This window comes from Bos indicus, chromosome 6 (genome assembly GCF_029378745.1).
Source record: "Bos indicus isolate NIAB-ARS_2022 breed Sahiwal x Tharparkar chromosome 6, NIAB-ARS_B.indTharparkar_mat_pri_1.0, whole genome shotgun sequence".
Classification (NCBI taxonomy): Eukaryota; Metazoa; Chordata; class Mammalia; order Artiodactyla; family Bovidae; genus Bos; species Bos indicus.
Genome location: NC_091765.1, coordinates 72,885,722 through 72,912,711, shown reverse-complemented (window position 1 = coordinate 72,912,711; position 26,990 = coordinate 72,885,722). Strand labels below are relative to the sequence as shown.

The 26,990-nt window shown below is 39.3% G+C and overlaps 2 protein-coding genes across 3 annotated transcripts in view; both read right to left on the bottom strand.

Moving 5' to 3' along the window:
- LOC109560500 (RE1-silencing transcription factor-like) overlaps window positions 1-13,056 on the bottom strand; it is a 148,396-nt gene extending 135,340 nt beyond the window's left edge. Inside the window, exon 1 of the mRNA XM_070791491.1 lies at window positions 12,973-13,056. The gene's annotated coding sequence lies outside the window, so the exon portion shown is untranslated. The remainder of the gene's footprint in view (window positions 1-12,972) is intronic.
- LOC109560498 (RE1-silencing transcription factor-like) lies at window positions 850-26,644 on the bottom strand. 2 transcript variants are annotated; one of them, XM_019962809.2, is made up of 4 exons: window positions 26,515-26,644; window positions 18,238-19,141; window positions 12,973-13,056; window positions 850-6,468 (listed from the first exon to the last, which is right to left on the bottom strand). In XM_019962809.2, exons 2-4 carry the CDS (start codon window positions 19,130-19,132, stop codon window positions 4,448-4,450), a joined length of 3,000 nt encoding a protein of 999 aa, XP_019818368.2. In that variant the 5' UTR covers window positions 19,133-19,141; window positions 26,515-26,644; the 3' UTR covers window positions 850-4,447. The 2 variants fall into 2 exon arrangements, with proteins under 2 accessions (XP_019818368.2, XP_019818367.2); XM_019962808.2 differs by lacking the exon at window positions 26,515-26,644 and adding an exon at window positions 25,511-26,041.
- Window positions 26,645-26,990: the final 346 nt, after the last annotated feature.

Sequence of the window (26,990 nt, the reverse complement as noted above, 5' to 3'; positions counted from 1 at the left end):
ACACATCAATAACATTTATATATTCATGATAAATTCCCCATATATCCTTGCATCATGCAGAAAACTTTGTATTCCTGTTATTAATTCAACCATGCCAATATAATAAATGCTTGAAAATTCATTTTTCTTTTTGCTGATAAAGTCTTACAGGAGAAAGGTGAACTGCTCATCAATTCAACAAGAAAAATCCATTCTTTTCTGATTCATGATCTTATAGGTCATCTGATGAATCAAGACAAAATGCAATCCAGTTGTTCTGATGTTTCTCCAACTTGTTCTCCCTCTTCTCTAAAGGCCACAGAAATATCTAAGCCTTCAACATACAGCACAACTGTATATTTCTACTAACAAAGGAAACAGAATCTTACTAGAATATGGCGTATCTGTTTTTCATGGGTTTCATATTCTCAGATTTCCACTGAATACAGTAAAATCCTTAAACTAGTGAACATTCAATGTAACTTCTAATTTTCTCTTCAGTACATCTTTTCCCAATCATGAGTCAAAATTAGTATCAGGCTTGCAACTGTGATGGGGCATGTACATTAAAACTATAAAAGGGACCTATAGTTGGAAAGAAATTACTATGGAAAACCTCCTATACATCGTCTCTGCAGGTTTTTTCCTCCCTGACCTTCAGCTCCACCTCCCAGAAAACAAATTATAGAAAGAAAGGCTTGAAAGTACTACCCACTGGGACTGTTAGCCCAAAGGACAATGTCTGCCACAATCTTTCTACTTACCATGAGTTATTGTTACCTTGGGTAAAAGATTTTGAAAATTATTAATACACTTATAATTTCAGCCAAATAAATTTGACTTGATATACCAATAATAAACAAAGCCATAAAATGTTTTAAAACTTTATTTCAATGTAACTATACTTACAGAAATACGCATATTGGTTAATAGAATGCAATTTAACTTATCCTACACAATTTGAACCAAAAAACTTGGTACATGGTTTGCTTTAAAAAAGAAAGAAAAAGGATTTGCAGTCTGGTTTATTTTTTATCTATTACAAATGTATATAAAAGATCTTCCATCAAATGCTGCTGAAGTAAACAGCATGAACCTTGAGAAATTAAACTTTGGTTTGTCTCTGAAAAATAACATGTATTGCACTGTAAAAATTAATAAAGTTGGTGCAACAAACATTGTTGTAACGTCTCAATGCCAGTTCATAAAGTTCAATAACTAATGGATGTTGATGAAAATGGGGAGAGTCTATGTATACATGTGAAAATATAAAAGCCATTCAATCTAGTCTGATTTAAAACTAGAAGTCCAGTTCACCTGCTGATGTCAACAAGGAAACTCTGCACAGTAGCTATTTTTCTGATTTGTGCAAAAAAAAAAATGAAGTTTCTTCCCAAGCTTTTCAGTCTAGAACTGAAACTACAGGAAAGGTATTCTGTCCATTGTCAATATTCATGGGATGATATGCGATGACTCAAGCTTAAATCTGAATTAGCACTTACATGCAAAATAGTCCCCAAAGTTAAAGACCAATTGACTTCAGAAGTGACTTCACAAGTCACTTCGAAAGTCACAATAAAGTTATAATGGCCCTTCTTGGAAGACTAGAGTAAAATACCCAGCCATAGTTGTAAGAAATCTTTCAAAAAATGCAGCCCTTTGTGAATGACACCTCAATTAAAAAAAAAAAAAAGAGGGGGGTAGCCCCACAGAAGCAGCTCTGGAAAGAGAAAAAATATATAACTTAATATATCTTAAAAACCAATGTGAATATAGGTTCAGAAGATAGTTAAAAGAGATATTTTTATAAGGCTACCTAGGATTAGGCTTATAACATATTCTAGTCTTTCAACTTTTGCTCTAGGACTAAATATCAACTTACAAATAACATGTTCACCTTTCATTCCTTTATTAAAAGGGAAAATTCTAGCTTCAATCCTATCCAGTGGAGGGGAAACTGAGAAAACAAAAAGACTCAAAACAGTTCCACGTAAATATCACATTTTTTAAATGGAAGAACTTCCAACTAGACCAGAAGTTCTTATTACTAATACACTTTTCATTGAAACAATTTTTAATAAGTACAAATACATGGCATTAAGTTTCAGAACCTAATATAGGCCTGACAATCAAGTCCTTGTTTTCTGGAAGAAAGGCCTCAAGTCCACTCAATTTCCAGTAACAATGTTTTCACAGATCACTTTAATAAAGGGTTTTAATTTCCTTCATATGTTCACTTTTGGCATTCTAGCCTTAAAATCTAGATAAGAAAATTAACCAAATTCCCCAGAAGTCAAATTTTTTTTTGAAGTATCAAAGAATCCACAATACCTCTTTCCCAAACTGATTCCCAGTTGGCAATTTGTACTTAACATGAATTTTTTCACATATACTGTTAAAGGTAACATACAAAATGTACCCATGAACATTAAAAATAGTTGTCAGAAAGGTTTAACTAGCCTTATAATTTAAGTTTTAAAACATAAATATTTGCAGCTTGATCTTTCGTTGACAATGATTGTCGGAGCTTAGAATTCAACATCATTTACAAATCCCTATCATGCATACAAAACACACACCAGTAACACACAACTTACTCATGTCTTGAGAGAGTCTTCTGCTTCTTTATATCTTTGGCCTCCCAGTCAATTCCAAGTTCAAATGTCTTTTATCAAACTTTAATCTATGATTTTTTATCAAGTTTCCCACCAATACTTCAATATTTTCCTAATCTTTCACGTTGCATTGCCAAACTCTGAAACCTTTCTCAGACATCAGACAAAAGAAAATAAATGAAATATAAAATGGTAATTTTAGAAAAGAATATGGGAGGGTTGAAATTATTCAAGGCTCCCTATTGGGATCATACTTTACTGGACTACAATGAGTAACTGCTATCAATAAGAAAAATCCTTTGCTGGATTCTTTCATACTCTTCGGTGACTGGCCAAAGAATCTACCAACAAAGTTTGGGAGTATATACTCTTCCATACAAAGTACCCTCATAGGAACACCAGAATAGCTACAACTCATTTGAGGCCTCACCTATAGAAAAAGGCAGTCACAGGAACAGCCAGGACACCCACTAGTTGGTGGAGATCCCTGAGAAAGTGTGATTTTTAAAAATCTGGACTGAACTTCAGTTTCACCAGCCTTTTCTACTGTATTCACAGGAAGTAGCAGCTGGTCTACCATACTACCTTTCTCATCCTAGATTTTCTGTATAACTGCTATGGCTTTGGAATCTCACAAACTCATATTGTGTGTAACTTAAAGGAGGAATTATCCCTCCTAGTTCCAGATTTGCAGTTTCCAAATAAAAATTACAGCCCTTTATTCAGCGGAGTAGACATAAACAACAACCATCTACCAATGAGGTTTTCCTCTAAGATACGATTTAACACTGCACTTTTAGGAAGTAGATGTACTAAGACACGTCAAAAGTTTACTTATGGTTGATACTTGAGATAAATATCCATTCAATATAGACCTAGTGGTTTATTTATTGTAAAGTTCAAACTGAGAGCTATGATTTCACTACATCCACTTAAAATAAATAACATTTGAAATGCAGACTCTGGCATATATATGAATTGAACCTACATATTTCATTTGCTCAGAAATTTGTACACAATAATATTCTGCAAGACAATTGCAGCAAAGGGGAAAAAAAGCCTGCCCTTTGCAAACAAGAATAAAAGCATCCCTCCAAAGAGGAAAAAATAAAATGCCATATATGTATAAAGTGTTACTGTTCAACACAAATGCTAGTTCTAGGGAAAAAAATGTAACTGCATAGATTTAAAAAGTGCAATCTTAAGCCATTAAAGCACCAAAACAAAAAAACACACCAAAATCAGTGTTTTTTTTTTTTTTTAGGACAATTAACATATACACAAATAAGAAATACCTATTGATCAAAAATCAGGAAGTAAATACCTGAACCGATAGAACATCTACTGTTGGCAGAATTTCTCTTCAAATTCAATGTATTTTCTCATCTTTAACACAATTTTAAAGTGCTAACTTCAAATAAAGCAGGCAAATTCTTCAAGTAATTTGCCATTTAAGTAAGCCAATTTTTATAGGGCTAAACAAGGAATGAAGAATAAACTAAAGTGAACAGGAAGACAGACATGAGAAAAAACTGACAAGTTATTGCTGAACAAATTGATAGAATGCTCTAATACCACCTTGGCATCCTTGGTTCAGTTAAAGGCAAAAGATAAAAATATTTTTAAAAAGCTAACAGGTTTAGATGACCGCTGGTTTAGTATACTAACTCCCTTGGATTTGCTAAAATGTGTACATCAGTAGGTACACGGAGTCCTAAGAAAAAGAGTGGGACTTAAAAATCAAGATTGGACAGTAATTAATTTTAAAAACAAAAGGCTGTCTACTACTCCAAATGAATATAAAATGTCAGAGACCTTATACACTAAGAACTGAAGCCTTGACCAGAGTTTCATTACTCCTGCCCTTGAGCTGCCTTTTCAAGGAAGTATACATTAACCAAATGGCGATTGAGGTGTTTGCTGTAATCCTTTTCCTTTCGAAAAGAACGATCACAGAAGATACAAACGAAATCTCCCGCGGCCACTTTGACAGCCAAGGCATCCTTTCCATCTTTCCCACTGGTCTCTTGTGGAACTGGCCGAGCACCGTTCAATCCAGAATCGTCACTGTCCTCTGACGTGTTGTCACTTAGGTCACTTCCATCATGACTGTGGATGCCTTCGTCTTCATCCATTTCCTGAGACTCATTTACTGCCACGGTGACAGGAGGTGAGGCCACAGCAGTTGTGGACACGGCTTCATGTTTTTCTAGCGGTAGAGCAGGAAGTGGTGGTGAAACTGGTTCTTCAACTGCCGAGTCTCTGCTGGGGAAATTCTCTGCTTTCTTCTCATCAGTGTCCATCTCCGTTTCACAGAGCATAGCTTCAGCTTGATGTTTATCCTCTGAAGTTTCACCCTCTGGCATATTCAAGTTTTCTTCAGAGGATGAAGTGTTGGCAGATTCCTTGATAACAGCAGCAACACCAGCCAGACTCTTACCTGCCTCTTCTGCTTCCACTTTTTGAAGAGGGGCTTCTTCATTTCCTTCGCCTGCAGGCAACAAATTTTGGTCTTTCGATTCTTCCCCCTTTAAGCTTTCCTTTGGCAGGGGTGGTGATGGTGGGAAGAGATCCTGTGCACTGGCACTTTCTTTTAGAAGCTGCTTGTCTTTAACAGGCACTAAGCCAACCTCAATAAGGACTTGCTCCTTCCGTGCCATTTCACTCAGCATGCTGGACTTTTCCTTTCTATTATCTTTGCGAGGAGACCTTCTGGGGATCGGCTCCATGGGAGGAGGAGGCTCTGTCTCAACAGGCCCCTTCTGAACAACCTCGATCTCAGCATCCCCCACAGGGGGAGGCGGGGGAGGAGGCTCTACCTGAACAGATCCCACCTGAGCAGGCTCTGGGGGAGGAGGAGGAAGAGGAGAAGGCTCCATCTCAACAGGGGTCACCTCAACAGGCTCCATGGAAGGAGATGGCTCCATGGGAACAGGCCCCTTCTGGACAACCTCGACCTCACCACACCCCACGGGAGGGGGAGGGGGAGGGGGAGGAGAAGGATGCGGCAGCGGCTCTGTCTGAACACACCCCACCTGAGCAGACTCCATCTGAGTGGGCCGCCTCTGAGCAGGCTGGCTGCTTTTCTTACATGATTTACTTCTCACAGTTTTCTTCTTTGTACTGTTTTTCACACAAATGTTTTGCTTTTTATTCTCCTCTACTTTGCTGTCACCCTTTGGCACTTCCTGACTATTTTTGGATTTGCTTTCTGCCTTCCTTTTCTTTTTTGTCACAGGTTCCTCATCATTAACAGGCTCTTGTAAGGGATGGGCTTCAGCTTCCACCTTCCTTTTGCTTTTCTTGCTTTTGCAGCTTTTTTCTGAACAGTTTCCCGGGGACACATCCACTTCTTTACCTTCCATGGCCGATTTGCGCGTTCTGGTGGTCACTTGGCTTGAGGCATTACTACAAGGCTTTTTCTCTTTTGAAACATTATCTTTCTTTTCCGCTTTTACAGACCTTTCGTTTTTCTTCCCAGTCACATCCCCTTTTCCTTTTGTCTGCTCTGTTTCTGGTTTCTCACTGGTGAGTTTGTTATCAGGCAAGTCAGCCTCTCGCTTCTTGGTTTTCTTTAGTTTCACCTTTGAGACATCCATGGTTTTATTAGGACAAGTAGGATGCTTAGATTTGAAATGATACTGCAGATTACACTTCTTGGAAGCTGCGTAGTCACATACAGGGCAGTTGAACTGCCGTGGATTAACATGTAGCTCCACGTGTTTTTTGAAGTTACTTCTGTCTGCTGTTTTGTAGTCACAGTGTGGGCAGTTAAGAGGTTTAGGCCCATTGTGAACCTGTCTTGCGTGGCGGGTTACTTCATGTTGATTAGAGGCCACATAACTGCACTGGTCACACTTAAATGGCTTCTCACCTGAAGGTAGACAAGAGATGTTACAGAAGGCACACATTAAGAAATGAATTCAAGATTTATTCAAATATGTTCATCAAGAAGTGGAGATAGATATAGAGATATACATATATAAATAAACAAAACCACCAAAACTATTTCATGAAGACTTTATCATGCAATTTATATTTACCATATTTATTTGTATATCTTTGCTCTATCCTTTGATTCTCATACCAAATGGAAGAATAATTATCTCAATCATCTTTCAAAAATTCATTAACTAATGCTCTCAGTCACTAGTAAAGAACACAGATTCATCAAGAAGTACACAACAATTACTGGCAAACTAATCTGGGCTTTTTTTTTTTTTTTGGCTACCCCTTGGGGCTTAGGTTCTTAATGTTAATTCTAGGACAAGGGCACTCAAAGAGATAAGGTAATTTTAAAGTTTTTATCTTTAGTTAAACATATAATGGAATAGTACACAAAATTCCCATACATTCATTTAAGATAAACCTTGGAATTTCAAGTATTTTACACTCTCTGCCACACTCCCAGACCTTCCACGTGAAACTTTTAAAACAATGCCTTGGCCTCAGGGAGCAAAACATGTTTTCTTTCGATTTAACCCTTTGTCCTTTATGGCAAGAGCTGAGTCAAACTTTTCCAGTGCCAGAGCTGCTATTCTACAGAAAAAGTTTAACAAGCAACATCTTTTCTTAATTCTCTCCCACCTTCTTCTAGACTGGGCAAAGGAACTAGGTAAATGAAAAAGGGCATACAAATAGATATGGCATATTAAATAAGAACAAGAAGTCATAACCACAGGCACATACAAGACCAGAAGCCTCCCACCCACCCCCAAATTAAAGGCATAAGATTTAACTCATTCTACCTGAATACATACCCATCTAGATCACAGTCTAGCAAATATTACCAAACGGTATCCAAACCCCACTGGTCCAATGGAATGCATAGCAGAAAAATGGAAATTGACATTTATGAAAATTCATCTCTCGAACATTCTCAAATTCACACCAAATCTTTTTTCATAAAGCAAAACTATTCAGATATTAATAAAACCACATAGATGCTAAGCTTTACCTGATTAAAAAGATGTGTGACGACAGATCACAAAAACTTGTTCAGTTTACGACTACGTTCCCATTGTCAGTGACCACATATTAGTCTACCAACAGATTTCTAAAACACGATGCATTACTTTCTACTTGGTCCTATCTTGTCCTTTCCATTAAATGACTTAAATGGAGACAAACATCTACTTAACATATATAGACACAGAATGGGGAAAAGAAATGTGACATAACTGTTAAGAACTTGTTCTACAATAAGAATACCTGGGGGGATCAAATATGGGGCTCTGCAACTTATCGTGAGGTTTTTAGCAAGGTACTGAAAACTCTCTAAGGCTCAATTTCCTCATTTGTAAAGTACTCTTTAAGTGTTGTAAGCTATAAATAATCCAATCCAGTTCGAGCACTTAGTATAGGACAGATGGCCAAATAGTCAAAACACATTGCCTGTAATTCATGACTTTTGGAATAAACTGGTCTAAGTTATAGAATGGCTAAACAAAAGGGAAGATTTCATGTGCTTATCTTGCCTTACTGTATAAATTCTGCCTTTGAGTATACAAAGAGTTGATGAATGGAGTTGATCCCTTTAGGAAAATATTTGAGCTCATAAAAGAATTATAATGAAAATGTCATTTTATGGATTTCCATGGTGGCTCAGTGGTAAAGAATCTGCCTGCCAATGCAGGAGACACAGGTTTGATCCCTGATCCAGGAAGATTCCACATGTTGAGAAGCAACTAAGCCTGTGTGCCACAACTACTGAGCCCGTGCCCTAGGGCCCAAGAGGCTCAACTACTGAGCCTATGTGCCACAACTACTGAAGCTTGTGCACGCGAGAACCTGTGCTCCCCAACAAGAGACACCACGACAGTGAGCCCCCCAAGAGAAGCCCCAGCTCACCGCAACTTGAGAAAAGCCTGCACAGCAATGAAGACCCAGCAGAGCCATAAATAAACAAATGTCATTTTATAAACCCTAATGAATGAGGGTATTTACACAGCCTGCATCAAGTAAGGTGTAAGCCTCCATGTGGGAAACAGTCAGGGAATGGGAGTTCCTAGGATTCTGTTTAAAACTATGATGACATCATTTAACCACTTCCTTCACTCCACCCCCATTTTTGCTTTATTGTTATTAAATCTTTATTGTATTGAAAAATCAATTCATCAAGTTCAGTTTATTAATACCTAGCTGAATGAACATTCTTTTGCCCTGTACCAACAGTTTTAACTTAATTCCCTTTTCCAGTTCTAGGAATATTTACTCATTTTTAATTTTACTTTTATGAATGTGTCATACGTCTATTTTATTCTTCCTAAATAAAGTACAGGTATAAGGCACATTCTTATAAAAAAGAGCCCAGGAAGAGTATAAAGGGAATTTCTAATTAAACAATAATAGGGGCATACTGGAGAAGGCAATGGCACCTCACTCCAGTACTCTTGCCTGGAAAATCCCATGGACGGAGGAGCCTGGAAGGCTGCAGTCCAGGGGGTTGCTGCGGGTCGGACACGACTGAGCGACTTGACTTTCACTTTTCACTTTCATGCATTGGAGAGGGAAATGGCAACTCACTCCAGTGTTCTTGCCTGGAGAATCCCAGGGATGGGGGAGCCTGGTGGGCTGCCGTCTATGGGGTCACACAGAGTCGGACACGACTGAAGCGACTTAGCAGCAGCAGCAGCAGCAGCAGGGGCATACTACTCAGCAATAAACAAAAAAGTTCTGGTAATGCAGCATGGAATGAATCTCAAAAACATTTTACAGAAGTAAAAAAAAATTAACAGAAATCAGAGTTATCAGTTGAGGGGAAATAGGGGAGTACTGATTGGAAAGAATAAAGAGGGAACTTTTCTAAGGGTAGTAGAAACATTTGGTGTCTTCACCTAGATGGCAGTCAAATAAGAGAAAACATATATAAAGTCACTGACCTGTAAACCTAAGATGTGTGCATTTTCAAGTGTGTAAATTAGACTTAATAAAATACTGTTTAAAAATTTTCAAAATGAACTCCTATGCTAGGAGAATGGGGGAACTATCCAGGGTGATATATACAAAAATATAGTGGCAAACATAAGTTCAATGTATCAGGATCTCTAAACTATTTAAGTGAGGATGCTTCAAAACCATCACTTGTAAACACAAATAGAACACAGAATAACAGCTGATTAGGTTAGTGTGTCTATATATTTCACCACACCATTACTCTGATCCCTTCTGACTTTGGCCTCAGAAGACCTACCTGAATGGAAGTGCTCCAAGGAAATAATCAATGTGGTTTTGTTTCATTAACTAATTTGTCATTTTAGCTAAAATGTACCAACTCAACGGAGCCTAATCTCTTCCAGAAATTAATCTAAGCACACACTTCTGTTCCCTAAAAGATGAACAGGGAAGTGAATGCCCAAGCTGACCTGTAAAGATCAGACTCCAGACCACAAAGAAAGCACCCAAGATGTTTACTCCATGCAACCCAGTTAGGAAGGCTACCTTCCCAATTTGACCACATTTAGCCTCAATGATTTGCAATATAGGATCCACTGGAAATAATTCAGCACACTCATACACAAAACAAACTAGCCATGTTTGTTTCCTGTTAGTGACTCACAAATTATTGGCATCCAATAAAAGACAGTGGCTTTGCTATCTCCATACTTTGTGTTTCTAATTTCATTATTCTGTAGCTTCTTGAGCCATTTGCTGAGCCATAATATTCTGTAAACACTGCTGATGACTAAAACTGAGAGTGTGAAAATATGAAGCCAAACCCTGGCTCTTCTAAATTGGAGGAATGACAAATTAACCTTAGATAAAACATTTATCTTCTCAAAACCAGTGTCCTAATCTATAAACTGGGATTTAAGTATTCTAGAGGTACTAAGATTTGAGATAACAAGTTTCAATTTTTCAGCACCCAGCATGCATACAATAAATAGTTAACCGCTACTCATTATTAACACTTTAAAAATATTTGCTATATTACAATGGCAACTAGTAAAAATCAACTTTAAAATATAGCAAAAGATAACAGTAATCAATGCAAAATCATTCAGGCAATCATTATTGTTTGGTGTAAAACAGAGATACAGATTTATACAGTGACAACAGTATCACTCATTCAATGAAAAACATACAAGTGTGTTGTCATTCTGATCCAGTGACACTAATATAAGGTCAACCAGATATTTCAAGTGAGACACAATTCAAGCATTTAGACTTAATTACCAGTGTACATGTTATACAAGGCACAGGGAAAAAGGAAAAACTAAAGATACCATGAGAAAGCTAAGTTAAGACAAATCCAGAAGAGAGGACATTCCACAGAAAAAATGGTTGTATTGCTTCAAGGCTTTAATGGGGACAATAACAGAACTTATTATCACAAGTGGAGAAGGCAATGGCAACCCACTCCAGTTTTCTTGCCTGGAGAATTCCATGGATGGAGGGGCCTGGTGAGCTGCGGTCTATAGGGTTGCATAGACAAGACAGTTATGAAAATGGAAATGATCTAAGTCATGAAAAACTCTTTTTTTAAAGGCTACAGCACAAATATTAGTAGGATATGATGGCCTATCCTCAACAAAGCATCCATGTTATCCGCAGAAAGTGAAACCACGAAGCACCCAAAAGTAATACTAAAAACAGGTTTCTGGTTAAGTGACTCAACTCAATAGTTAAGAAGATTGAGAAGGAGCATTCAAAGTATAAAACTTGATAAGCATGTAAGGTCAAGAAGGGCCAGTAAACATGCTGTGATCCCTCACAGCTGCTCAAATTAGAATTCATACTATAATCGAGTCTTAATCACTGACCTAAAACAGAAATACCCAACAGAAATAAAATGCAAGCAACAGAGGTTTAAGTTGTCTAGCAGTCACATTACAAAGGCTAAAAACAAAACAAAACAAAAAAACAAGTAACAATAATTTTACTTACTTAACCCACTATATTCAGCATCATGCCAAAATGTAATCAATATTTTAAAAAGATTATTTTATATGATTTTCTTCATACTGTTTAAACTCAGGTATGCACCTTAATTCAAACCAGCCACATTTCACTAGCTCAGTAACCACATATGGACAGTGGCTATCCAATTAGACACCACAAACTATTATCCTAAGGTAAGGGGAGTTGGGTCTATATACACTTCAGTACACAGCAAAATTTTAGCAGAATTCCCCCATAGGGCTATATATTTAAATTTAGGAGAATATGCTGATCAGATGTGCTTGTTCACCAAGGGTCAGTGTGACTAAAACAAATTATCCACTCAAGACCACTATGCTAATATTGACCTAACTTTGCTGTCTATCTATGTTTTAAATAATGGGGACCAATTCTGGTTGGTGTTCTTGATAATTTCAGTCACTGGAAGGGATATAAATCTTCAACTTGCTATAGACCTATATTTTATCTATTATAAGTTAATAAATTGGAATCATGGTTATCTACCATTCTTTAAAGTTTGGCTCTTTATAAACCAGCCCTCAGAAGCCCTGTCAACTCCCAGAGAACAAATCCAAATTTCAGAAACTGAGCAGCTATAAGGAATCCCTGGAACCTGGTAACCACACAGTATGAAACTTGGTGTTATGCTCTGTTGGAGGGTAAGGGAGGCAAGGGCAGCTGGGTGGGAGTATGAGAAAGCAGAGGCAGTTCAAAAAGGATTAACCAGCCTTGGCCTATGTTCAACTTTTATTACATCATGGAACTTAAGTTTTGACCTCATGCGAAGAGTTGACTCATTGGAAAAGACTCTGATGCTGGGAGGGATTGGGGGCAGGAGAAGGGGATGACAGAGGATGAGATGGCTGGATGGCATCACTGACTTGATGGACTTGAGTCTGAGTGAACTCCGGGAGTTGGTGATGGACAGGCAGGCCTGGTGTGCTGCGATTCATGGGGTCGCAAAGAGTCGGACACGACTGAGTGACTGAACTGAACTGAACTGAAGGACCCTCCGCCTGGACAAAGTACACACATACATCTACATTCAGTTTTAGACATTCCACCTATGGACTCCCTGGTTAGAAATCTCCATTTAATACAGCTCTACCCTAGCAGACCACTAATTTTTAATTCTGATTTCAGAATTATGCTATAAATAAACATTTAGGATCCAGTTCCTAGTCTAGAAGAACTTTCTTGTAATGGCAGTTTACTAAAAACAATAGATGGAAGATTGGGACTGACATATATATATGAATTACTATGAGAAAACAGATAACTAATGAGGACCTACTGTTTATAGCACAGGGAACTCTCTTCAATGATCTGTGGTGACCTAGATGGGAAAGAAGTCTAAAAAGAATGGATATGTATACTGTATAACTGATTCACTTTGCCGTACAGTGGAAACTAACACAACATTGTAAAGCACTACAATAAAAAAAATTTTTTTTTAAAGTTCCCATTTCTTACCAACCTGAATGAGTACGCATATGTCTGGTTAAATGAGTCTTCTGAGAACTTGAGTAAGGACAAAGTTCACATTTATACGGACGTTCACCTACAAAAATATAATGATTAGTGTTCAAATATGATAAAATAATGCAAATACCGTTCTCAACCATATACATATCATGCAGTACTGAGGATTTTTTTCTCCTGTTCCTGGCAAAATGATCAATTTTTATCATGTATTAGAAAAATCATTTAAAATACACATAACTACATTATATCAGCTTTGCTAATAAAAAGTATCATTGGCTTTCTGAATTCTCACAGCCCTTTTAATTTTCACAGTAATGCTACATGTTATTACATTAAATATTAAGAACTGAAAAACTATCTTGGATCAGGTTATCAGCAACATCTTAAAAATAGAATTATCCTTAAAAAAATTTACTACATTGTAAATCAACTATATTTCAATGATATTCTTTTAAAAATCTACCCAAATTTTCTGATGCTATGACTTCGGTAATTTTTTTGGTCTTTATAAATGATAAAACTACTATTTGAAATTGTTAGCTTTAAGCAATAACATTTTTGAGTGAGGAAGCTATTGTTTCAAGCTAAAATTTTCAAGTGGTAGCCAGAACTTTTATAAAATAAGTCAGTGTTAAAGCAAATTATAATCATTAAGCGACAGGGACTGAGAGTAACTGAAGATGACAGGCCAGTAATTTACTAAAGAATTAAAAGACTCAAAGGCAGGAAATATGTATTTTTTGTACACACATTATCAACCACAAAATATGTATCTTTTAAAAAGCTTGATAGGGACTTTCCTGTTTAGGACTCTACACCTCCAATGCAGAGGGCACGGTTTGGATTCCTGGATGGGGAACAAAGATCCTACATGCCATGGGGTGCAGCCGGAAAAATTAAAAAATAAATAAAAATAAAAGCAGCTGTCTCTCAGGACACAATGGAACATTACATTAAAAAAAAAAAAAAAAGGCTTGATAATTTGTTTTCACCTGTTCTTTGGCCACAAGATAATAATTATGACTCTGGAGAAGCTTCTTTTTCTGTAAAAGTATCTTTGAAAGTGAAAGTGAAGTCGCTCAGTCGTGTCCGACTCTTTGCGACCCTGTGGACTCTGGCCTACCAGGCTTCCTCCGTCCACGGGATTCTCCAGGCAAGAATACTGGAGTGGGTTGCCATTTCCTTCTCCAGGGGATCTTCCCAACCCAGGGATCGAACCCGGGTCTCCAGCATTGGAGGCCGACGTTTTAACCTCTGAGCCACAATTTAAATCAAGAAAATATATGCAGAGCATTTAATGCAGTGCCTAACACACAAAGCCCTCAATAAACGTCAGTTATTATTTTGTAAGTTACAGTAATAGATGTGTCTAAAAAAATGGGATAAGGAAAAGACGAGTACAAAAAAATAGAAAGCACTGATGAGTGTTAAATGTATTTTTAATAACTATTCAGTTGTTATTAGCCAGTAGCTATAGATTAGTTGTAAATACATCATAGCAACAAAATGCATACTTTGACATGGAAGAATTTTAAGACAGCTTATAAAATGTTGGATATATTTCTGTAAAGAAAACATATAAATGGCCAATAAAGACATGAAAAGATGCACAATATCATCAGCCATTAGAAAAATTCAGATCAAAACCACAGACATGAAGACATCACACCCAAAGGATGGCTACAATCAAAATGACAGATGTTAAAATATATTTGTTAGGAGAATTATTTGTGGAGAATTCAGAACTTCAGTACAGTATGGGTGGGACTGTAAAACAGTGCAGCCACTTTGGAAAACAATTTGTCAGTTACTCAAATGATTACACATAATTACCATATAGTCTAGTGATTCATTCCTAGATGTATACTTAACCAAGAGGAATAAAAATATTACATCTACACAAAAACATATACATATTCATAACAGCATTATTCATAACAGCCAAAACTTGGAAATAACCCAAATATTCATTAACTGATGAATGGATGAATAAAATATTACTTATCCATACAACAGAGTATTATTTGGCAATAAAAGGAAAACAAGTACTGTACATATGACATGAATAAACCTTGAAAATATACTAAGTAAAAGAAGGTAGCTACCAAAGATCACACATGATTCCATTTATATTAAATACTCAGAATAGTTCAATCCACAGTGATTTGTATGGTTTATCAATTGTATATTAGTAAAGCTGTTACCAAAAAAAGTGAACGGAAGAAAAATTTAATACCCTTTCAGATTTACATGAAGGATCAACTAAGGATAATTTACTTTTAAAATTCTTCATAACAAATAGATTGCTTCAATCTGTGTAACTCATCAAACCAGACACAAATACTCTAGAAATGCTAGTAATTTTTCAGGCATACATAAGGCAAAAATATAATCTTTTAAAGTAGAATTTGTGTACTTCAATAAAAATTAATTTTTAAAAAAGTAGAAACTGTGAACTAGCTAAATATCAAACCCACAAAGTGAAAAATCTTTTGAGTTAAGATTCAAATAAAAACCCTCAGCCGCTTACCATGATAATTACCTATAAAAAAGAGATTCAGAACTTTGAATCTTAGCTGCATGTGACCCTGGGAACATCACTTCAGGCCTTTGGTAAATAAACACCCTGCTTCCTCAGCAAATTTTTCTGAAGATTAGCAGAGTAAAAGCACCTAACCCTTAGCACTCAGTAAAGGAACTTAAGAGACCCACTAAGTGAAACTGAAAAGGTTCCCTAAGTGAGAAGTAAGAAACAAGTGATTCCTGTGGATCATTTCTATATTTCTGCTCATTAGCACTAGATAAATTAATTTTTCCATAAATACAATTTTCATGCATGCATTTAAAACCAGAGGTACTCAGAATTTACATAATCAAAACAGTATCCTTCTATTTATACACCAACAAATTATTTTGAAATTTTTTTTTTTAAACACCACAAATAAACATAATGGGGTGTGGTGGGGAAGGAAGCTTTTTAAAAGTATTAAGACACACTAAGTTTAACACTAAAAATGCAAAATGAGATATGTGTACCTATGGAAGTCATGATATTATTGTGGAAATATCAACCTTACCTTAAGGTGAGGGAAAGTTATTCAATAGATGATGAAGTATATAAAATACAGCCATTAAAATTAGTCACCATTTCATGATATGCAACAATGTTAAATCACTATGTTGTATACCTCAAACTAATACGGTATGCTAATTATAACTCAATAAAAATAAAATTTCGAAACATTAAAAAAATTAGGCACCTAGACTATAATTAAATGACAAAAAACCACTGTAACAAAAAATGTTTGAACTCCTCTGGTGGTCCAGTGGTTAAGAAGCCACCTGTCAATGCAGGGGACACAGGTCTGATCCCTGGTCTGGAAGATCCCACATATCACGAGGCAATTAAGCCCCCGTACCACAACTACTGAAGCCCATGAGCCAAGAGCCCATGCTCTGCCAGCAGAGAAGCCACTACAATGAGAAATCTGCAACTAGAGAGTAGCCCCTAAAGTTCTAGCACAGCAAGGAGAACCCAATGCAGCCAGAAATAAATTAAATAATTTTTTTTTAAGTTTCAAAAAATTCACATAAAAAATTGGAAATTTATACTGAAAGTAAAATTTTTCCAGATCTCTGCATCTTTCTCATTTTTTATGTTCTTAAATCAGCTAACTTAGATTTATCATTGGAAACATTTTTAGATTTGGGGGAAATTTTTTAAATTTTTAAGTGACTCAACAATTTTGAAAGTGTTAAAATATAACTGACACTAATAAAATCAAAATTCAGTACAACAAAGACACTGGTAATATTCTTTATGATGACTTGTATGGTGGTTAGGTTAAGTGCTAAATCACTTCAGTCGAGTCTGACTCTAGCCCACCAGGCTCCCTCTGTCCATAGGATTCTCCAGGCAAGAATGCTGGAGCTGGTTACCATGCCCTCCTCCAGGGTATCTTCCCAACCCAGGGATCGAACCTGGGTCTCTTATGTCTCCTGTGCCGGTAGGTGTGTTCTTTACCACTAGCACCACCTGGGAAGCCTGGTTATGAGTACAGATTTGTAAATATTCACCACTGCCAATAATACCTTTTTAAAAAAATTCATAAATGTGTACATGTAAAACTCATGCATTTTACCATGTCAGTTACTACCTGAAAGCTCTACAGATTAAGGCAAATCCTAAATTAGGCCCCAAGGTTTCACAAAATTATTAAAAGAACATGAAGTATTTATGGCAGAAGTATATTTGGTATTTGTTGGTGAGGTTAGTTTAGTCTAATAGTTTGTTTAATTAAAACAGTTAAGTGATTAATGGTGTAGGATTCCCAAGAAACTCTCCTTTCCTATGCCATGTAATTTTGAAATGTTTGTACTTTTTTAAATTTTTGAAACAAGATGGTTTTAAAGCCTGGAGACAATTAATTACAGGTTAAAACAAATTCCAAGGAGACTGCAAAGTATTTTACTTGACCAGATTTTAAATTACACAGAAGCCATCTGTTGGAGCTTAGAAATCTTGCTGCAAATGTGTTTCTTGTAATGGAATTTTATCTGCAAGCTGTCTTGTTTATGCCTACCACTTCAACATCAATTCCTCTCCTCACTAGGACTCACTTTTAGCACAGGGTTCAGTCCTACAGAGTGACAACTACTGCAAATTCGATCTGATGCGAACAGCATTCCACAGCCCTTTTCTCTGCTGATGGGAGGAGCAGAGTACTAGGTTACCTTATCTATGTTGTTCAGACCAGTAATCAGTCCTCAAAGGTACCAATTCACACCAAGAAAATGTAATGCAATTATCAATAGTTACAAACAATGCTTTTAAAAAATAAGACCCCTTAATTACACAGATTTGAAAGTCAATTTAAAAGTGATTAAGGGGTGTAGGGGAGAAATGCCAGCAACCACTGAGAAGGGCTTCCTTTTGAGGTGAAGATGTGCTGAAATTGATTGTGGTGCTGGCTGCATAATTCTGTGAACATACTAAAGCCAATGCATTTTAACAGTAAATGGATGAACTGTGTGGAAGTGGAGTATATCTCAATAAAGCTGTTATTTGATGTACAAGTTGATATATGAGGTATGATTGCCAAATGTGATAAAATGATGATTTTAACTGTTGCGTATAGGTGATGGGTACCTGTGGGTGCAGTGAGGCATTCTCTTTACTTCTGAGATGTTTAAAATTTTTCACATTTTCCATTTTGGGGGGTACAGTACACTTAATAAATGAGAAAGGTACTCTTACCTGTATGAGTTCGAACATGCTGAACATAATTGTTTTTTCTGTCTGAAAAATAGTTGCATTTTCCACATGTGTAAACTTTCCTTGGAAAATGGTTTCTCAGGTGTTTCCTCCAGTGATATTCACTCACTGTGGTGTACGTGCATATGATACACTTGTAGACTCGCTCATTGTCCCCGGCTCGGGTGTGATGTTTCAGGTGAGCAGTATAGTGATCATAGCGATTGGTATTGTAGCCACAGCGGTCACAGCGGATGGGGCCCTTGGAGAAATCGCCCTCTTCCCCAGTAGAAGAGCCGGATTCCCTGGCTTTTGCTTGCTTCTCGGCACTTTCCTCCACAAAAAATTTCTTGGCGCTGTGAACTCGGATGTGATGCACAAACTGCTCTTCAGATTCTGCTTCATACTGGCATGGTTTACAGCGGAAGGGTTTGGTCTTCAAGTTCTTGCACTTGTCCTCTGCTACGGGTGTTTCCTGAGGAACGTCTTTATTTGAGCTGTACGTTTCTGAGGCAGCTGCTACCTCAAACACAGGCCGTGGCTGCACAACACTGAGTTCCAAACTTTCCAGTTCCATGTTCTCCAGCCCACTGGGTTCGCCTTTCACCTCAGGAGACTCCTCAAGTCCTTCTCCATCACTATCTGAGAAGTTGCTATCCCCAACAGGCATCAATTCTGCCATCTGCCTTTCTTCGCCAACCAGGTAATCACAGCAGCCGCCATTTACCTCCCCAGTTAAGGCCACGTTTGCCAACATGATGAGCTGAGGCGCAGCCAGTTCAGCTCGAGAGAGATCAGGCAAGTCATACATGTCGTTTGGCAAGGCCATGCCCATGGTGCCACTGCCGGTGAACAGCCCTCCTCCTCCGGAAGACTGCCCCATTACCTGGGTGGCCATATCTGTGCTCTGCATTCAAAACAAAACACACAAAAGCACCAGTTTAAGCACAACTTTTACTGGTCTAAAACAAAACATCACTGTAATTCTTTGTAACTTAAAAAAATACATTTCCCCATATAATCTTTAAACCCAATCAGCTTCATTAACTATTGAAAATAAGTCTTTAAAATAGCTTTGTAATTCCAAATTCTCTTTATTGCAGTCATCAAAAAAATTTCTATGACCCCTATAGGAAATTCTATCAAGTGTTTGACACATGGCATGTCTTCCCTCAAGCACTTTTACTTTCTGGTGGAAAAATTAAGTAACCTTCATTTTTAGAGCTACTTAAAATTATATTTTAAATTCTATACATGAATAGTAAACTGCTGTCCTCTTAACTCCCGCTTCAACAGTTTACTGGTCTAAATCAGAAAGGGGAAAAAGATCCAAAAGCCAACTGTGCACAGATTAAAGTATGGTCTGCAAAGTAGAAGCCTGTAATAATTGCTCCGAGAATTAAATCTCATATGAACTCAACTATCTTCAAAAGAATAAATTACCATTGGCCCTTGAACAACAAGGGGCTAGGAGCACTAACTCCCTGGTGTAATCTAAAATCGGAGTGAAACTTCTGACTTCACAAAAACTTAACTACCAATGGCCTAATGTTGACCAGAAGCCTACTGATGACAGTTAACACTTACTTAGTATGTTATATATATTACATACTGTATTATTACAATATAGTAAGCTAGAGAAAAGAAGACGTTAATAAAATCATAAGGAGGGCCAGGCCAGGCGGGGCTGAGCAAGAACAGGAGACCCAACCCCGACACCCATGATCGTGATCTTCCAGGTGATACTTGAGACTCTCTGCACCTTCATTTATGGAGCACCTTCCAAGGCCAGGCCTTGGGATGCAGCCCCGAAATGATCAGCTCAGTCTCTGCCTTTGTAGGCTAACAGTCTAGTGGCTATACATCATCCTGGTAAGCCCGAACTCACCAAAATTGTGACAAAGGAGCTGGCAAGAACAGGGAGCTAGTCTTGAGGTTCTGGGAGTACTGAATCCTGCTTATCTATGAAATGCAGTTAACACCTCAGCAGGACCTATTTCCCCAAATACAGGATGACCCTTCTGTTATTTACATATGTAAAAAATTGAGACTTGAGAAAAAAAGGCTCTCGAAGGTGCCACTGATGGCTAGTTAATAAACCCTACAGCGACTGCCAACCAGTCCATCCTAAAGGAGATCAGTCCTGGGTGTTCATTGGAAGGACTGATGCTGAAGCTGAAACTCCAATACTTTGGCCACCTCATGCGAAGAGTTGACTCATTTGGTGGGAGGGATTGAGGGGCAGGAGGAAAAGGGGACGAGAGGATGAGATGGCTGGATGGCATCACCGACTCAATGGACATGAGTTTGGATAAACTCTGAGAGTTGGTGATGGACAGGGAGGCCTGGCGTGCTGTGATTCATGGGGTCGCAAAGAGTAGGACACAACTGAGCGACTGAACTGAACAGTGACTGTCAATCCATTTCAGATACTTGTGGCAGCAAACAAAGCCGTTCACCTCTCCAAAATGGGAAAAATGAAAACAAGAACTTTACCTACTGAAATTATTTTCAATCTTTCCCCAAATAACAGTATTTCACAGGCCTTGAAAAATTTTGGTATCACAGCAAATGACACTTCAATTCTAACTGCTTTTATTGAAGAGGGAGAAAAACATATAAACCAGGAAGATGTAATATCCCAGATAGAAAGTCATCAAGTTTCTCTAAAAAATCTCCTTGAAATAACAAATATTACAGAAATAAAAGATACTTTCTTGGGATATTATTGAATGTTATCACTTGCAGAATGTCAACAAAAGATGTTTTGTGAGATGACAAGAAACAGTAAAAATTTTCCAGCATCAAAAAAAGGGAAATTGTAAGAAAAAATATATTTATAGTAATGTATTCACTGATATCATAAGTTTATGCACACGTATGTAAGGTACCCATACTGTCTTATACAATTAAAAATGTTGTTGTTAAACATTACTAATGCTAGACATCAAAAATAAAAACAGTATGAAATTCATATTTATTTATGGATATAACATTTATACACTGATAACAAAGAAGCAACAATATGACTGCTTTATGATAACTTAATGTGATCAATATGATTGCATCCTGATAGTCTAACACGTGCAAATGAATGAATCTTTATAAAAATGTTATGGCATACATTACTACAGTCATATTCGTTCCACAGTATTGGAAATGTCACATTAAAAAAAAACTACTTACCTGTAACAACAGGCTGATACAGTTTTGCCAACTAGGAGAAAGGCATACTATGTGGTGGTGTAATTTTTTGAAAGCACAGTTAAAAAAACAGCAGGAAAACAGATAGTTAATTTTATATTGAGAATCAATCATGTTATATTAATGTAAGGGTATACTTCAATACGAGTCTTGCACACTGTCCTACGGAATGAACACTTAGGTGATAAAGATGATGACACAGTAACATCTCAGGACTCTTGACATAAAGTTACTAGATTTTTCATAAGACACACACAACTGATAAGTTTATTAACTGTACAACATGATGTTTATTTTCTGTTCATTAAGTGGAAGTGGAGCATCACAAAGGTTTTCAACCTATTAGTCTTCATTCACATTGAGCAGTCTGAGAGGAGGAAGGGTTGGTTTCGCTAAGGAGTCAAAGAGGTGAAGGAGGAAGTGGAGAAGGCAGGACAGTCAGACTCATGCAGCTTGATGGAAATGCATCCCAAATTTTGTTTGACTTTTTTCCTTTTTCATTTCTCCCAAAATGTTCCTATATGGTATCAATCTTTACATGGTATGCTTTAGTTTCACTGTATCATAGAATGCTCCATGTTGTAAAAATGCACTCATCTCCATCAGATTATCTTAATTCCTCTGATTTGAATTTCTCCAAGACCCCTGTCTTAAAACTCTTCATCCTACTTTTTTTTTGCTGTGAGATCCAGAATCTCATTCATATTTCCTTGATTGGCTCTGTTGTAAATCCTGTGAAGTCTTGCACAACATCTGGACAGTTTTCTCTAACAGGAATTTACTATCTGGTGCTTGATGGTTTCACAGCTTTTCCTATAAAAACAGCATCTTCAATGGTGTAATCCTTTCAGACTTTCATGATGTTCTATCAGGGTTCTCCTCCCATAGGATTGACAACCTTTCCCATCTTTTTCATAGAGTATCATGTCTAATGAGCTTAAAGACTCCCTGATCCAGAGGCAGAATTAGAGACAATTCTTTCTTAGGGAAAGTAGACCACTTTCCCTAAGGGTGTTAGCCAAAGTCCAATTCTTCTGCATGAATTCATCCTGTGTGGAATATTTTAGAAATTTAAATACAAGTTGAAGAAATGGGGAGATGCGATCAGAGACATATTTTCTGTATTTCACTGACTCAGTTCTTCGAGCAAAAGCAGCTAAACGTGCCCAAGCAAAATTTGAACCTGAAAACGGCAGTTCCTATGATGGGAAGTAGACTCGTAGGCAGCTTGAGGGTGGAGTAAAAAGAACAGACTCACTTGGCTGATTGTTCATTATGTATTTTCACTGGATGAGTAAAATCCTAGTTTTAACAGAGGTGGCTCTCTATTTTGTGTGGAGGGGATACAACTCTGATCTAGGCGTAAGTAAGGACCACAAAAGCCATTTCTTTGGAATTAAAACTTCAGAGAAGAAGAAACGTTGCCAGTGGACAATGAAAACAAAAGGTGGGTCATTATTTAAAAACCTAAAAGAAAGTTAAGAGGGAAGACATGAGAAATTTAAAGGTCACTGGGCTACAAGACAATGTTTCTGCTCCTTGTCTAAATGGATAGAATTCATAGACATCCAGCTTCCTGGAGTAGTTGGCACCATTATTGAATGTATCCAGAGAACCAAGAGGAGACAGAGAGATGGCAACAATTCCATGACTTAGATTCAGGACTTAGAGAATCCATAGTAGTGTTATTCAAAATAAGTTGATTTCCTGTGTTCCCTGATAAGTAAGTCACAAGTTTTCTAGGGCCTGCTAACACTGGTGGGAAATGTTGCATACATTCAAGTCTTGTGTCAGAAATCTACACTTTTCTGAATCAGTTCCCATAATCATTGGTGGCAGCTTAGCCCTGTTCAGTCAAGTGGGGTTGGGCGTAGTTGAACACGTCTCTTTAGGACTGGTCTCAAGCCATAGAAATTGATGGAAAACATTCAATTTCTTCTTTGTGGGTTGTTCTCTCATCTTTCTGACCTCTGCTTTCCCAGATATTAGAGTATTATAGTGGCTGCCACATAGCTAAATTGTTGTGTAATCACTGGAGGCAGCTCCTCATCCCATGTTTATTCCTTATGTGCTTTTTTTTTAAATCTCTAAGAAAGGGTATGGACATAAGCTCACTGTTTGCAAATAACCTATAAAATTATGTGTCTGTTGAGTTATATATACAATGAAAATGCAACTGAATAAGTTTAAAAGACGAGTATAAAATAAATGTGATCAATGCAATTATGAAAAAAAAAAAAGAAAGTAGACCACTTCAGAATAATTAATGTTGAATTTGTGCGGTTCTGGGTGGCCAGGAGCACTGTTCAAAGCAACATTACTTTAAAGAGCACTCCAGTATTCTTGCCTGGGAAATCTCATGTAGCTGGTAGGCTACAGTCCACAGGGTCACAAAAGAGTAGGACACAACTTAGTGACAACTACAGCCCCTGCTCTCTACAACTAGAGAAAAGCCCGCACAGCAACAAAGACCCAGCACAGCCAAAAATATATAAGTAAACAATTTTTAAGTGAATTTTCAATTTGATATAAAAAGGTATTTCCCAAAACATGCAAGGTTTTCAGGCCTGCTGGTGTAGCTGCAGTAATGATGTCACAAATACCCTTTTTCTTTAATTTAAAAAAATTAGTATGGATTCATTTATTTTGAGATGGTGGGCAACCTCAAGTGCAGACATCAATCTACACCAGTACACATCAAGCAATTCAACTTTTTCTTGTAACAACTTTGCTTCTGGGGAGCACTTCCAGTATCACAAGTGGTACTATGTATGGGTCCATGATATTATGGTATTGCAGTAAACAGGATGAAAAATACGCTAGAACTGCAAGTGGTGACTTTTTAGTGAAAACACAATTTACTGGACAGAGGGCTGATTAGCCTCACCTAGCATTTTCAGCAGACACTTTCAACACTCGAGCTCAACAAAATTAAAAAGAGGTGGCCACAAAATTATTACATTAGTACTGTATGTACTAGAGTTACTTTTACACAATTATGATTTAATAATGAATCTCAATTTACATTTCGATGAATGGCACTAGTGCGGTGGCTTATTCGGTTGAGTGCAAGTCTTGATAAATTTCAACCTTCTATTAGATTTATCAGTAGTAAATAATAGACTAGTATTTACATATATTTTACATATTCATAACATGTTTCCCCTAATTTTTTGATATTACTAGGCTGCATGGTTGGTTTGTTAATTTTTTCAAAATACTGCAAAGCTCAAAAACTTTACAATTTATTCCTTGGGAAAAAAAAATCCAAGTGGACCCCCACAATTCAAACATGTATTGTTCAAGGATCAACTATATTGTGAAAAAGTACTACTTCTTTTTTGATTATTTGACCTGTTACAAAGTAAAAACAAACAAAAAAAAGTAATCACCTTTTCTCCTGTGAGAAGAGATGTTTGGTGTATTTAAGACTTCACAAATCAAAAAAGAAAAAAGACTTCACAAATCAAAGTAAAGAAACTTTCAAATTCCCATATAAAATAAGACAACTCATTTTCACTATCAGCAACTTTCTTGCACTGTGCTTGACTTGGCCCACTTGCACAGCGGAGCCATTACAAGATCACCTTGAAACCTTGGGGTTTTCATACACCATCTTCACACTTTAGTTTCCAATCTAAAAGGTGTTATTCACGAATCAGGTGTTCTCTTACAAATCAGAAAAAGCAAAACAGATGGCAAAGACTGAAAAAAAAAAAAAAAAAAAGAATGCTAAACCCAAAATACAAACAGTAATCCGTTTCACCCAAGTGCATAAACAAACTCATTGAGTCATAGGTACCAAAGAAAGTCGGAATCAAATGCCATCACACAAAGCAAAGGCTGTCCAAAGCCTTAGCGAAACGCCCAGGCGACTCATAATTCCTAATTCTCCCCAAACCCTAACTACCATCCCCACAGGCATTTCCACGTTGCTCAGGAAGGCCGTCCGCGCACAGCCCGAAAGCCCAACGTGCCACTCGGATCCTACGTGCTGCCTTCACCAGCGCCGGCCTCGGCCGCGGCATTCCTGACTGAAATAGGCATTCGGCCATTTTCTCAAAATACGTACCAAACACAAAGCAGCTCTTCGCAAATTCCGGCGCCCTCGCTTCCCCTCGCCTCGGCCCGCTCACTGCACCATCGACACACCAAGTCGTCCTGAAGCGTCTCCTGGGCTCCCCACCACTGAAGACGGCGAAACAGGCAAACTCGGGGCGCCGTTGGGCCAGACCGAGTCTTCCCAGTCCAGGCTGCCCCCTCCCGGCCCGCGCGCCCCAGTCCGGGAAGAGTGAGGAAAGTTGCCGCGTCGTCGTCGTCCCCGCTCCTCGCCCGCCCAGGGCTCGCCCTCCGCAGGGGTTCGGGAGCCTCCGCGGGCGCCCTCCCGAGGCGCCGGGCCCCGAGGGCCAGAGGGGGCCCCCCTGCGCCCCGGAAGTCTGAGGCTCACTCCCCCACGGCGCCCCGCGGGACTCGCGCCCCGGCCCCGCCGACTCTGGCGGCCAGACGACCCCGCACGCAGGGCCTCGGCGGCCTGGCTGCCAGAGCGCAGAAATCGCTGTCCAGCCCCATTGGCGGAACCGCCCGGGTCCCGGGCTGACTCAACTCGCCCGGCCGCACTCAACGGCGCCTTCCGGCGAAAGGGAGAGGCCGGGGAGGGAGGAAGACGCGAGGGCCGCCGGCAGGCGAGGGGCTGCGACGGGACTCGGAGCAGGAGGAGCACGAGAGGAAGTTAGTTTCAGGACTAGGGCCCCAAGCAGCTCCGCTCCTGGCCTCTAGACAAGACATCCCCGCTCCTGCGCCCGCGCGGACGCGGCGACCCGGCCTCGACTGGGGAGGGGGTCCTGGCGCCGCGCCGCCCCTCACCGACGCCCCCGGCCCAGCCCCCCGGCGGCGACGATGTAACCCGATCCCGCCCGGCCGCCCGCCCCCGCCGCCGCCCGAGCCACAGTATCTGCAAATCAGCCCTGGACAGCGCCTCGCTCCGCGTCCTTCCGCGCCCTCCCCTTTCCGCGGCCACGGCCGCCCGGCCGGCCCGCCGCCCCCACCCAACCGTGTCTCAGATCGCGCCGCGCTTACCGGCCTTTCTGGGCGAGGAGGGGCGACGGCCCGCGTCGCCGCTCCTTCACGGACTACTTTTCTTTGTTGCAGGAGTTTCGGGGGAGGGGAGGGTGACGGTGGAAAAGTTGGACGCTGGGCTCGTCGAGGCCCGCGAAGACCCAGTGGGGCTGCACAGAGTGTTCAGGCCGCTGGCTCTCGCCCTGCGGTCCGGGCCGCCGCCGCCACCCACAGCAGGCTCTGGGGCCCCAGGCCTCGGCGGCGCTTACTCCGCTCCTGCGCCCTGAGCTCTCGGGAGCCGCACATTCCAACACAGGAGGCTGCGCCGCGCACCCGACCCGCGCCGCCGCCGCCACTCCCGGGACACGCCCCCTCACCGCCCGCGCGCGCCCGCCGGACACGCCCCCTCTGCTGCTCAGAAGCTTAGCCGCCTGGCGCGCCCCGCCCCTGGGCGAAGCAAGCTGTGAGCCCCGGCTGCGCTGAGGGCGCGCCCAGGG

Excerpts from the sequence above, each read along its gene's own strand:
- LOC109560498 (XM_019962809.2), bottom strand. The coding sequence starts at position 19,132 with ATGGCCACCCAGGTAATGGGGCAGTCTTCCGGAGGAGGAGGGCTGTTC. Across the intron at positions 13,057-18,237 it reads GCATGTTCGAACTCATACAG|GTGAACGTCCGTATAAATGT; the intron begins GTAAGAGTACCT and ends ATATTTTTGTAG. Across the intron at positions 6,469-12,972 it reads ACATATGCGTACTCATTCAG|GTGAGAAGCCATTTAAGTGT; the intron begins GTTGGTAAGAAA and ends GTCTACCTTCAG.